The sequence below is a fragment of the Dipodomys ordii genome, unplaced genomic scaffold, assembly GCF_000151885.1.
Source record: "Dipodomys ordii isolate 6190 unplaced genomic scaffold, Dord_2.0 Scaffold95, whole genome shotgun sequence".
NCBI classification, from domain to species: Eukaryota; Metazoa; Chordata; class Mammalia; order Rodentia; family Heteromyidae; genus Dipodomys; species Dipodomys ordii.
This window is the reverse complement of record NW_012267311.1, coordinates 2,561,867-2,575,416: the sequence shown is the minus strand read 5'-3', so window position 1 is coordinate 2,575,416 and position 13,550 is coordinate 2,561,867. Positions and strand designations below refer to the sequence as shown.

Here is a 13,550-nt window from a genome sequence, read left to right as displayed (position 1 = left end):
TTTTTTTTGGTCAGTTGTGGGGCTTTAACTCTGGGCCTGGATCTTAAGGACTTTCCTGCTGGGGCTGGCTTTGAACCTCAATCCTCAGATCTCAGCTACTGAATACCTAGGATTACAGGCATGGGCCACTGGTGCCTGGCTTTACCATGTATTTACAAATTATCCACACTTATTTTTCTTCTTTGCTTCTCCATGTATATCATTGTGTATATGTATGTATGTGTGTATATACATATATATATGCAAATATATATGCTCATGAAATCCAAGGTCTAGAGTTTAAATATAAGTAAAAACAACAGCATTTTGATTGTTTGAGCTTGATTTGCCTTACTCAGTATGTTTCTTCCAATTGCATGTATTTTCTTGCAAATACATGATTTCTTTTTTCTTTTTCTTCTTTTGGAGGAAGTTATGAATTTGTATTAAATTAAAATGTAGATTTCCCTGAAGCCCTGCCACCCTCATTTTTCTTTGTCTGTGTAATATTCCACAGCACATCTTCTTTAGCCATTCATGCATTGTTGGTTATCTCAGATAATTCTATTTTTGCATTTTACTATCTATTGTGAGCAATGCTGCAATAAACATAGATATGCAGGTTCTTCCTGGTATATTAATTTATCCTGGTATATTAATGTATCCTTCAGATACATGTCTGATAGAGGTAAGGTGTAATCATAAGGAAGGTCTTTTTTTTTTTTTTTGGTTGGTTGGTTGTGGGGCTTGCACTCAGGGCCTGGGTGCTGACCCTGAGCCTCTTGTGCTCAAGGCTAGTGCTCTACCCTTTGAGCCACAGTGCCACTTCTGGTTTATGAATGGCTAATAGGAGATAAGAGTCTCACGGAGACTGTTCTGCTTGGGCTGGCTTCAAACTGTGATCCCTGGTAGCTAGGATTACAGGCATGAGCCATCAGCACTGCTGGAAGGTTTTTTTTTTTTTTTTTTTTACTTTTTCTTTGGACAACCTTCTTACTGATTTCCATGTGGTTGTATTAGTTTACATTCCCACCAGCAGTATATGAGGGTTCCTTTTTCCTCTGCATCTCACCAGCATTTGTTGTTATTTTCTTGATGGATGTCCTTCTCATTGGGGTGCAGTGGAGTCTTAGTGTGGTTTTTCTTTGCATTCAAGTGTCTGTTGGCCATTTGTATTTTTTCTGAGAACTACTTGTTCAGTTTGCTTGCCTATTTATTAATTGGATTATTCTCTAATGTTCACATTTTTGAGTTCTTTGTGTATTCTGGATATTAATATTTTATTTATTGAATACTGAACTCACTGATTATTAATGAAATGGGGAACAATAGTATCTGCTTTATGAGAGTTCTGGGATAGTTCATGAAATTAGACTATTGTAACCTCTCCTGCTGAAGTGTTTAAAATGTTAGCAACCATTAGAATAGTTCTTATAATAATGGAAACAAAATCCTTGAGCAAGTTACCAAAGGAAAAGTAGACCTAGGCAGATGGGGGCAAGCACTTTGGAGTTGGTATCAGATGAGCTGGGCCTTGAAGCCTGGTTAAAATATAATAAAGCATCAACCTGTATTGGTTTCTGTGAAAGAGTTATCTTCATTAAATCATTTTCTTTCTCCCTAGGCAATGAGAAGCACGATCTTTATGTTATCCCGCAGCAGGGAAGCCTTGAACCAGTTGTCCAAGACCTGGCCCAGGTTGTTGAAGAGGCCACAGGTGTTCCACAGCCTTTTCAGAAGCTTATATTTAAGGGTAGGTATTTCTCTCTCTCAGCTTGGACCCTGTGGTTAGTGCTTACCCATACCTAATCGTAACTCTCAGATTTCAAATTGGAACCATTTTAGTTTTGTTCATTTATTCTTTTAGCAAAAGTTTTATTAAGGATTTACTATGTACTAGACTCAGACATCTGAACAAGTGCCAGATTTGAAGTGACATAAAGATGGCAGAAATCTGACCATTTGCTTCATTAAACCAAATTTATAGGGGCCTGGTTCTAAGGGTCCACTAGGCAATGCTTATTAGCGCTAGAACCTACCTCCTCTCCACCCCTGTTCTCTGCCCTCCCTCATACGCACCCATTATTCTTACCTGCTAGATTTATCTCATTGGGTGACAGTCATTATCAGGAACTTAGTAATAGGAAGCATTTTTGTTTATATTTCACAATACAACTCCTTTTTTCTTCTTGAAACATTTCTAAATTACACAAGTAATGGAATTTGATATTTCAAGTCTGGACATGATTGTGTACCCCTGTATCCCAGGTACTCTAGAGACAAACTCAAGTTTCATGCAAAACTAGGCAATGTAGTGAGTCCCTGTATCAAAAGCAAAAAACAAAAAACAATCAAGGTGTGGCAGGTTTAGGTTTATAATCTCAACTACTTTGGAGGCCGAGATTGTAAGGATTGCAGTTTGAGGCCAGCCTGGGAAAAACATTAGTGAGTTTTCACATCTCAATCAATAAGCTAGTAGTGGTGGTACAAGCCTGTCATCTCAGCCGCAGGCTTGAGGATCTTTGTACATGGCCAATCTAGCAGAAAAACTTGAGAGATATCTGAAGAATAAAGCTAAAAGGGTTGGGGACATGATTAAAATAGTAGATCATCTGCCTTTCAAGCATGAAGTCCTGAGTTTAAACTCCAGTACTACCAAAAGAAAACAAATATTTCCTAAAATGGCTATACAAATTTATGCTCTTTTCATTAATGATTACAATTATACATTTGCTGAGGTCTGCTCTCACCTTCCCTCCCTCTCTCCCTCCCTTTTCTCTTTCTCTTCCCTCCCTCCCATCTTCCTTACCTCTTCTTTCTCCTCCTCTTCCTCCTTCCTCCCTTCCTCTCGCTCTCTCTCAAGTCAATTTCAGTGTTATGCAGTTGCTATAACTTGACATAGTTTTCTCCTCTTTGCAGGGAAATCTTTGAAGGAAATGGGCTCACCTTTGTCAGCACTTGGAATACAAAATGGTTGCCGGGTTATGTTAATTGGGGAAAAGGTAAATCACGTTTTCTACCAGTATTGGTCAGAATCAAGTGACTAAAGTCTTTTACATTCATTTCCATTTAGAGGACCAAGTTTGACTTGCCTGTGTGTGTGTGTGTGTGTGTGTGTGAAAGAGAGAGAGAGAGAGAAAGAGAGAGAGAGAATCTTTAACTCTGCTTAGGTACTCTCACTGAGCTTTTTTGTTGAAGGCTAAGGCTATACCCTTGAGCCACAACTCCACTTCTGGCTTTTTGCTGGTTAATTGACGAGTTTCATAGCAAGTGTGGGCTGTCTTTGAACAGTGATCCTGAAATCTCAGCCTTTTGAGTACTTTTTTTTTGCCAATTGTGGGGCTTGAACTCTGGACCTAGGTGCTGTTCCTGAATCTCAGCCTTTTGAGTAGCTAGGATTACATGGTATCCAACAACAGGCCTTTTTTATACAATTTGATTGAATTATCAGGTTTTTTGTCCTGATTTTTATACCTTCTTGAACCTATTGATTTAGTATTTGGACTTTTGCTGTAGGAATTAGGGGCAGTATCACTATCTTAACATGGCTTTTGATTGTCAGGCTGATTAAAATGGTGCCTGGAACAGGCACTCCTTATTTGGAGTGGAATTTGCAAGAGTCTTTTGGTTAAAATGAACATGTAGATATTAAAAATAAGACTCACGCTGGGTGCCAGTGGCTCATGCCTGTAATCCTAGCTACTCAGGAGGCTGAACTCTGAGGATCACATTTCAAAGCCAGCATGGGTAGGAAAGCCTGTGAGACTTTGATCTCCAGTAACTACAAAAAAAATCCAGCAGTAGGGGCTGGGAAGGTGTCTCAGTGGTAGAGCGCTTGCCTTGCATGCTCAAGGCCCTGGGTTCGATTCCTCAGCACCACATAAGCAAAAAGAAAAAAAAGTGGTAGAGCGCTAGCCTTGAGCTGAAGAGGTGAGGGACAGCGCCCAGGCCCAGAGTTCAGGCCCCACAACCGGACCCAAAAAAAAAAAAAAATCCAGCAGTAGAGATGTGGCTCCAATGCAAGGGGATTGCAATTTGAAGCCATCTCAGTAAGAACAGTCTGTTATTTTACCTTCAGAACAAGCAACAACAAGCAAATCTGGAGGCATGGTTGAAGTGGTAAAGTGCTAGCCAAGCAAACAAGCAAAGAAAATTCAAGGCCTTGAGCTATAAACCTGGTACCAGAAAGCAACAATAACAACAACAACAACAAAAAAAAAACAACCAAACTGAGTTGGGGAAAGTCATCTGGTGGCAGTTGAGGCAGTGGCCCCCTGAGGTGATGAGAGAGGGCTATGGCCAGCTCTTCACTGTGATACAGTGGAATTTTTTTTTTTTTGGTGGGCCATGGGACCTGAACTCTGGGCCTGGACGCTGTCCCAGGCTAGTGCTCTGCCACTTGAGCCACAGCACCACTTTGGGCTTCTTCTGCTTATGTATTGCTGAGGAATCGAACCCAGGGCTTCACACATGCAAGGCAAGCACTTTACCACTGAGCCACCTTCCCAGAACATGACACAGTGGAATTTTTGAGCATATGAAGTTGCCTTGAGGTGACTAAGTAGAGATATGACAGAGATTAGCAAAATGGAACCAAACAAATCCAATCTAGACTTGGAACTACCAGAGATTGGAGCTTAGCTTGATTTGGCCACAAAGAGGCATGAATAATAGGGAATAGTATACAAACCAGGAAGCTGCTGGCCTTGGCTACCAGTTGTTCAGATGAAAGAAAGGTAAATATTCTAAATCTCATGGGATGGGGTGTGACTCAAGTGATTAGAGTTTCTCCCTATTAAGTATGAGGCCCTGAATTCAAACTTCAGTACTGTTCTCTTTTTCTTCCCATCAAAAACCCATGGGTTGCCGGGTGCTGGTGGCTCACACCTGTAATCCTAGCTACTCAGGAGGCTGAGATCTGAGGATCGCAGTTCAAAGCCAGCCCGGGCAGGAGAGACCGTGAGACTCCTATCTCCAATAAACCACCATAAAACAAGAAGTGGCGCTGTAGCTCAAGTGGTAGAGTGCTCGCCTTGAACTGAGGGACAGCGCCCAGGCCCAGAGTTCAAGTCCCACGACCGACCAAAAAAAAAAAAAAACCCATGGGTTGAGTCTTTAAAAAAAATGTGTGGACCTCCAGTTGGAACTGTCTCTGAATTCAAGTCTGTTCTATCTCATTTGGGTTGTATGACCTTAGGTCACTTTACTATATTAAGTCTCAGTTTCATTATCTGTAAGCAATACAGGTAACATGCTTAAGATAGTGCCTGACATGTAAGGCTAATAAACACTAATCATCATCACATTTATGGTTATATGTCATTGTTATTGTCATATTAAATAGGACAACATTTAGGAATTCCATTTAAAGGAATAGTTGTATTGGGCATATCTATAATTCCAGCTGAGGCTGAAGTGTGAAAGGAATGAAAATTTGAACAAGGCCAACCTGGATTACATAGTGAGATCCTGTCTTAGAAAAATTAAACCAAATCAAAACCAAGGAATAGTTAAATTCAGTCTGTGGCCTTCAGTCTGGCTGTTGATCAGCACACAGCTGAGGTTAGATTTGCTTCATTTTCTCAACCCAAGTTGTTAGTACTTAGTAGACTATTTCCCTAACATCTTTCTTCTCTGTAGACTAGAATCTTTGTAGCTACAAAACCTCTTTGTATAATCCTTTGACTTGCTTTCTAAGAAGCAGGAGAGTTAAATCCATTCTTCCTAGGTGAATGGTTTAACACAATTCTGGTCATAGTCTCAATAGAGGCCAAATAGTTACAGTTCTTGGTGACTATTGGCTTCATTTTATTTTTCTTCTTAGAATAACCCAGAAGAACAGGCTGAACTAAAGAAGTTGAAACATTTGGAGAAGTCTGTGGAGAAGATAGCTGATCACCTGGAAGAGTTGAATAAAGAATTTACTGGAATCCAGCAGGTAACTTCTTCCTTCATGAACTTTGACTTTCCACTGCCTGTAAGAATTTTGTGGATATGATGTTTGGTTATGTTGGCAGGCTCTGCAGTCAGACTCCCTCAGTTAGGATTCTGACTCCACCTTTTTCTTTTTAATGCTGTGCTGGATATATCATCCAGGACCTCATGAATGCTCTACTTTTTACCACTGCAAGCAACATCCTCAGCCCGTTACCTTTCTCTTATTATGGTCAAGTTTATCTTTGTCTCAAGTTCCTCATCAACCAAAAAGAATAATAGTGTCTCCCTGTAAGGACTGCTATGAGAGTGTTTTCTAAGGACTTTGTCAGTCAGCATCCATTTATGTTCATAGTGGAGTACCTACATGTTAGGATCATGTGTGAACAGGTGGACTTCTCACAGTCCAAGTATGATTTTTAGCAAAGCAAAAAAATAAATAAATAAAATTGTTTTTCAGTTCTTGGAGTTGAACCTTGGACCTAGAGTATGGTAGGCAAGTGTTTCACATAGATCTACAACCCTAGCCCAGTGAAGAACATTTTGTTGATTCATAGAAGAGTCCAGGTTTAGTTTGATCTTGGTAACATGGGAATTATTCTATTTAATTCTTATTAGAGATGAAAACCAGTAAAGATTAGGAATAGCCCAAGACCAACTATTTCCCCTTTCATTTTATAACACTATTGAGTATACCTTTGTGCTTTAATTATAAGAGTAATGAATGTATAGGCTGGGCATGTGGCTCACACCTATAATCCTAGCTACTTCAAAGGTGGAGATCAAGATTATGATTGGAGAATCGCGTAGGGAAAAAAGATGGAGTTAGCAAGACTCCCATTTCAGCTGTGTATGGTAGTGTGCATTTATCATTCCAGCTACACAGGAAGTGTAAATAGGAAGACGGTGTTTAGCCCATCTTGGGCAAAAATGCTCTTTACTATTTGGGATAGGTAAAGACCCTATTCTTCTGGGTGCCAGTGGCTCATGCCTAGCTACTCAGGAGGCTGAGAGCTGAGAACTGAGGCTTGAAGCTAGACCAGGCAATAAATCTGAGAGACTATTATCTCCAGTTAACTAAATTGGAAGTTGTGTGGCTCAAGTAGTAGAGCACTAGCCTTAAGCAAAAAAGCCAAGCAAGAGTATGAGGCTGTGAGTTCAAGTCCCAGTACTCCTCTTCCCTCCAAAAAAAGGACTATTCTAACAAGGGCTAGGAGTTATGGTTGAAGTGATAGAGCACTCACCTACCTGCCCAGCAAATGGAAGGCCCTGAGCTAATCCTTCAATACCAGAAAAATAATAAATAGTAATAATATGTAATGTAGTATGAAAGTTTTTAAAACATGTATAGGTACTAATACGGAAAATAAAATTGACTTATAAAAAGCACTATCCAGTATCTGGCTGTTAGGATTCAAGCCCAGACCTTGAGACCTTAATGTCTGTGCTTTTAATATGTCTCTTAATGTATAGTATAGACACTTTGACTCAGAGATGACCATTATGAAAGTCTGAAATATATTTTCATTTTTAACTAAAATGCTGTTATGTGTACTTTGTAAGTTGTTCTTTTATTAGCCAGCAAATTGAACAATTTCTATGTCATTGAGAATGTGTGTATGTATATGGTGTGTGTGTGTGTGTGTGTGTGTGTGTGTGTTTGTGCCAGACCTGGGGCTTAAACTCAGCCTGAGGGCTGTCCCTGAGCTTTTTTTTGCTCAAGGCTAGCAGCTCCACTTTCAGCCTTTTGGGGTTAATTGGCAATAAGAGGTTTGCAGATTTTTTTACTGCTGTCAGTTAGCTGGTCATTAGTTAAGGCAATGTGAATGAACAACCAGAAAGTTTAATAGTAAAAGCAAGCACTGCTTCCCATTCAGTAGTATATGCCTGTGCTATGAGTTATGATAAGTATCTGTGTGTGCATGTGTGTGCGCGCGTGCACACACACATGCACGCACATTTTTTTTTTTGCCAGTCCCGAGGCTTGAAGTCAGGGCCTGAGCACTGCCCCTGAGCTTCTTTTTCCTCAAGGCTAACACCTCTGCCAGTTGAGTCATAGAGTCATAGTGCCACTTCTGACTTTTTCTGTTAATGTGGTACTAAGGAATCAAACCCAGGGCTTCATGTATGCTAGGCAAACACTACCACTAAGCCACATTCCCAGCCAAATAGCTACATATATTCCCCTTTTTCTCATAGTAACCTCTCTAGGTGTAGGTATCATAATCTCTTATATAAATACGAGGTTGCTGAAGCATGGGTAACTTACATAACTTGATCATCATCCACAATGTTCCTTAGATCTCAGCCTCCTTTAGTGACTATGATTATAGGTGTGAGTCATTGGTGCCTGTCTGAAAATATATTTTTCAAAGGTTACATATTTCATCATGTATAAATATAAAATGGTTGAACTTACTCTCTCTAGTCTTTGTCACCCAGTCTTTTTTCAAAAGTGCTGGGTCATGAGCATGCTAGGCAAGAGCTCTGCCACTGATCTACATTCCTAGTCCTTGTACTTTTGTTGTTGTTTTGAGATAATTGTCTCACTGTGTAGTACCCAGACTGACCTTAAACTCCTGATCCTCTTAGCCTCTCCAGTACTGAGATTGCAGGTGGCAACGCTACACTTAGATGAGCTCCTTTTCACTTTGAATTGGCACCACGTGGATGTCTACTGTCTTGGAGCCTTTTGTTTTGGTACTGATCCTGGAGCTTGAACTCAGGGCCTGGATGCTATCTCTGAGCTTTTTTGCTTAGGGCTGGCACTTAGTTGGAGATAAGAGTCTTATGGACTTCTGCCTGCCTGGCTCCAAACCTCAATCCTTAGATCTCAGCCTCCTGAGTAGCTAGGACTATAGATGTGAGCCACTGGCACTCAGTTGGAAGCCCCTCTTTGGAGACAGGGTCTTCCAATATTGCCCAAGCTGGCCTGAAACTCAAGGTCCTCCTACATTTACTTCCCAAATGCTAGGGATATACATGTCTGCTATTGTGCCTTGTTAGCCTAATAAAAATGTTTTATGATTATATGTAATGCTTCTTTGAATGTTCTTGAAAATAGATCCTTTAAAAAACTTTTTTGGTAGAATTGACTTAGAATAACTAGATACTGTTAGATGTTTTTGCTACATGTAGTCAAATATGCGTATATAACACTCAGCTGTGAAACATCTTCAGAGTTCCTCTTTGTTTGTTTGTTTGTTTGTCTTGGTGCTAGGGATCAAATGAGCTCAAGGCTTTACAGATATTTTGGCTTTCTAAACTTTTTTTTTCTACTGAGATTTGAACCCAGAGTCTCTTGCCTCCTTGGCTTTTTCACTCACAACTGGCACTCTACCACTTGAGCCAGCTTTGTGTGTGTGTGTGTGAACTGGCACTCTACCACTTGAGCCAGCTTTGTGTGTGTGTGTGTGTGTGTGTGTGAACTGGCACTCTACCACTTGAGCCAGCTTTGTGTGTGTGTGTGTGTGTGTGTGTGTGTGTGTGTGTACTGGCACTCTACCACTTGAGCCAGCTTTGTGTGTGTGTGTGTGTGTGTGTGTGTGTACTGGCACTCTACCACTTGAGCCAGCTTTGTGTGTGTGTGTGTGTGTGTGTGTGTTTCAGTCCAGCTCTTGAACTCAAGGTTTCTCACTCATTTTTTTTTTTGGGGGGTCCGGTCGTGGGGCCTGAACTCTGGGCCTGGGCGCTGTCCCTCAGCTTTTCAGCTCAAGGCTAGCGCTCTACCACTTGAGCCACAGCGCCACTTCCTGCTTTTTTTCTTTTTGCTTATGTGGTGCTGAGGAATCGAACCCAGGGCCTCAGGCATGCAAGGCAAGCGCTCTACCACTGAGCTACCTTCCTGGCCCCTAGGGCTTCTCACTCTTATGCTCAGCTTTCTTGTTCAGAGATGGCCATGCTTCCAAACCTCAGCCAGCTTTTTGCTGGGAGATAAAGTCATATGGACTTTGTGCATGGGCTGGCCTTGAACTTAGATCCTCTTAATCTTAGACTCCAGAGTAACTAGGATTGCAGGCTTGAGCAGCTGGTATGCAGCTGCTTTCTAACACATGCCATCAGTTGGCTGGTCATTAATGAAGGCAATGTAAATGAACAACAAGAAAATTTAATAGTAAGTGAGCGCTGCTGCTCATTTATTAGCATATGTCTATGCTATGAGTTATGTTAAGTATCTACATACCTTTTTTCTTCACAGTAACCCCTCTGGGTGTAGGTATCATAGTCTCTTCTATAAAGACGAGGTTGCTGAGGCTGGATAACATAAGTAACTTGTTCAAGAGCAAAAGTAGTAAGTGAAGATCAAGCCCAGATCTGTCAGAACTAAAGCCTTTTTTTCTTTTTCTTTTTTTGTCTGTTGTAGGTCTTGAACTCTGGGTCTGGGCACTGTCCCTTGGCTCTTTAGCTCAAGGCCAGTGCTCCTTTTTTCTTTTTAAATGGTGTTAAAGATCAAACCCAGGAGTTGGGCACTGATGCACATGCCTGTAATCTTAGCTACTCAGGAGGCTGAGATCTGAAGATCTCAGTTTAAAGCCAGCCTGGGCAGGAAAGTCCGTGAGACTTTTCTGTTGTTGTTGTTGGTCATAGGGCTTGAACTCTGGGCGTGAGCGCTGTCCCTCAGCTCTTCAGCTCAAGGCTGGCACTCTACCACTTGAGCTATAGCACCACTTCCGGTTTTCTGGTGGTTTATTGGAGATAAGAGTGTCACGGACTTTCCTGCCCTGGCTGGCTTTGAACCTTGATCCTCAGATGTCAGCCTCCTCTGAGTAGCTAGGATTATAGGCATGAGCCACCCTCGTCCGGCCATGAGACTCTTTTTTTGGGGGGTCTGGTCGTGGGGCCTGAACTCTGGGCCTGGGCGCTGTCCCTCAGCTCTTCAGCTCAAGGCTAGCACTCCACCACTTGAGCCACAGCGCCACTTCCAGCTTTTTTCTTTTTGCTTATGTGGTGCTGAGGAATTGAACCCAGGGCCTCGGGCATGCAAGGCAAGTGCTTTACCACTGAGCCACCTTCCCAGCCCCTGCCATGAGACTCTTATCTCCAGTTAACCACTAGAAAACCAGAAGATCGAACCAGGATCTCACACTTGCTAGGTCAAACACTCTGCCACTGTGCTACATTTCCCTAGCTTCTGCTCTTAATACTTATTTCTTGTGTGCAGGTATATACTTGGGACTAGGGGCTTCACTGGAGCCAGGCCTGAGGAAACATTTGAATGGCCAGGAGATCATGTGAGAGAATAGCCTGTAGCCTGGTAGAATTCTTTGATGGGTCTAAGGCCACCCTTTCCCTTTATCTTAAGAGATAAAGTTATAGGTCTGAGTAGTAGCTTGGCTTCTTAGGGCTGAAGTGAACTAAGTTTTTTGGTTACTTTCTCAGTACTAGGGTGTGGAATTTTCCTTCAGCCTCAAGAAATGCTTGTAATAATGCATTATTTCCCCCACAGGGTTTTCTGGCTAAGGATTTACAAGCCGAAGCTCTCTGTAAACTTGATAGGAGAGTAAAGGGCACAATTGAGCAGTTTATGAGGATCTTGGAGGAGATTGACACAATGGTAAGTAAATTTTCAGCTCAGAAGATCTAGTTCCTTATGACAGTATTTCAGTCAGTTTCACTCAGTAACATATGCCTGTTGCCTGAGCAAACCCATCACTTGAGTATGTCATGCTGGGTCCTAGCTGAATACACAGACACTAAGATGGTTCCTGATCTCTAGGCATTCATAGTCCACCAACCTAGGGTTTTTGTCACATACTAATGGATGCTTTCAACATTTGTAGTCATGAAGGTAGGAAGTAGACCATAATTTCATGTTCAAAGAAACACAAGATCATTTTACTTAGATAATTGGTTATTCCTCTACACTCATTTTCTTTGTAGAATTCAACCAGAATTCTTGTGTGACTATTGAATCATAGACCCTGGATTCTCTTTTGCAAATGGCAGTAATGATATCTCTAACCTGATGCCTGATGCTTCATTCTTGAGGGTGAAGTGCTTTGGGTTTGGGCTTCTATGGAATGGGGCATGGTGGTTAAAAAAAAAAATGGGGAAGTACTTTTCCTGGCATGGTAAGCTCATGATCTGGCCAGGACATAATATCCATACCTAGGAAACAGCAGGAAAAAAAACCACCAAAAAACAAAGTCTGTGTTCTGGAGTAGTTTTATGGTTCAGATATGGAGAACAGATGCTTTTATAGGGATGAAAGCTATGAAAATGTCCATGTTGGACCCAGACCTGGAGAAATGATTCCTGAAAATGACTGTCATATTCATATTGGTGACCTATGATTTGCTTGGTGTATGGAATATGTTTTCAAAGTGCATCTTCTGTTTATCACTAAAGATTATGTGTCAACTTTTTCTTCCATAGATCCTACCAGAAAATTTTAAAGACAGTAGGTTAAAAAGGAAAGGCTTGGTGAAAAAGGTTCAGGTGAGTTGTGTAGTAGCATACCACAAACTATAATATTATTAATGTACTGGTGTGTGTTTATCTGTTCAAAGTAGAGTAGTGTAGAAATATGATCATTAGCATAGCCTAGCTTTTTTGTTACTCCTTATCTGAATTAACCCAGAGTATCAGAGAAGAGCCCATTTCATTTCTCTCTATTAGAATTTAATCTATCTAGGAAAGACATTTATTGGAGAGCAGCTAGGGTTAGAACATTACACAGTTCTAGAAGGCTTAGTTCGTATGTGTAGTGCCACCTTCATTTGAGTAGTAGCACAGTCCTAGCTATGAGGCAAGGTGCCACTATCTGTACTACCTTTTAGGGAGTTGTAAGCCTAGGGACTGGTCAGAAACTCAAGGGGCTGGGAAGGTGGCTCAGTGGTAGAGTGCTTGCCTTGCATGCATGAAGTCCTGGGTTCAATTCCTCAGCACTACATAAGTAGAAAAAGCCGGAAGTGGCACTATGGTTCAAGTGGCAGAGCACTAACCTTGAGCTGAAGAGCTGAGGGATAGTGCCTAGGCCCAGAATTCAGGCTCCACAACCAATAATAAAAAGAAAAAAGAAACTCCAGCCTCATGCTTCCTTTTTACTTGTCCCCTTATGTTGGAGCCCAGGCTGGGTGCCCATTTCCATCTATGTACAGTTTACCACAATCAGCAAAGCTTATGTGGGCAGTGATTTACTAGCCCTTGGATAGCTCTCACTGCCTTGTGTGTATCTTTTAGGCATTCCTAGCTGAGTGTGACACGGTGGAGCAGAACATCTGCCAGGAGACCGAACGGCTACAGTCTACAAACTTGGCCCTTGCTGAGTGAGGTACAGTGGAGAAAGGCTGTACTGTTCTGAATTGCAGCACCACCGCTCTGGAACAGAAGTTGCCTATTTTCTCCAGGGTTGCCAGAGTCATCTAGTCAATTGCCAATTTTCCTACTCCTACACGGGTTCTCAATGAAAATGTACTGTCTTTGCAATCTAAAGTAGAGTTGCTTGTGTGTTTTCTCATTTTGTGTCCGGGTGGCTGTACAATCCAGCAGCTGCCTTTTCTAGACTTGGCCTCCTCGCCCATGTTTTATCAGTTTTTTTGATAGGTGCTTTGTTTGGGTTGATGAGAAGTTTTGGGGTTTCTTTTGTTGCCAGTCCTGAGGCTTGAACTCAGGGCTTGTGCACTGTCCCTGAGCTT

The 13,550-nt window shown here is 41.6% G+C and overlaps 1 protein-coding gene across 1 annotated transcript; it reads left to right on the top strand.

Annotated features, from left to right (window-relative positions):
* The first annotated feature begins 1,470 nt into the window (after window positions 1–1,470).
* Window positions 1,471–13,445, top strand: Bag1 (BCL2-associated athanogene). Its single transcript, XM_013026565.1, has 6 exons — window positions 1,471–1,732; window positions 2,899–2,981; window positions 5,804–5,917; window positions 11,360–11,467; window positions 12,289–12,351; window positions 13,096–13,445. Exons 1-6 carry the CDS (start codon window positions 1,471–1,473, stop codon window positions 13,183–13,185), a joined length of 720 nt encoding a protein of 239 aa, XP_012882019.1. The 3' UTR covers window positions 13,186–13,445.
* Window positions 13,446–13,550: the final 105 nt, after the last annotated feature.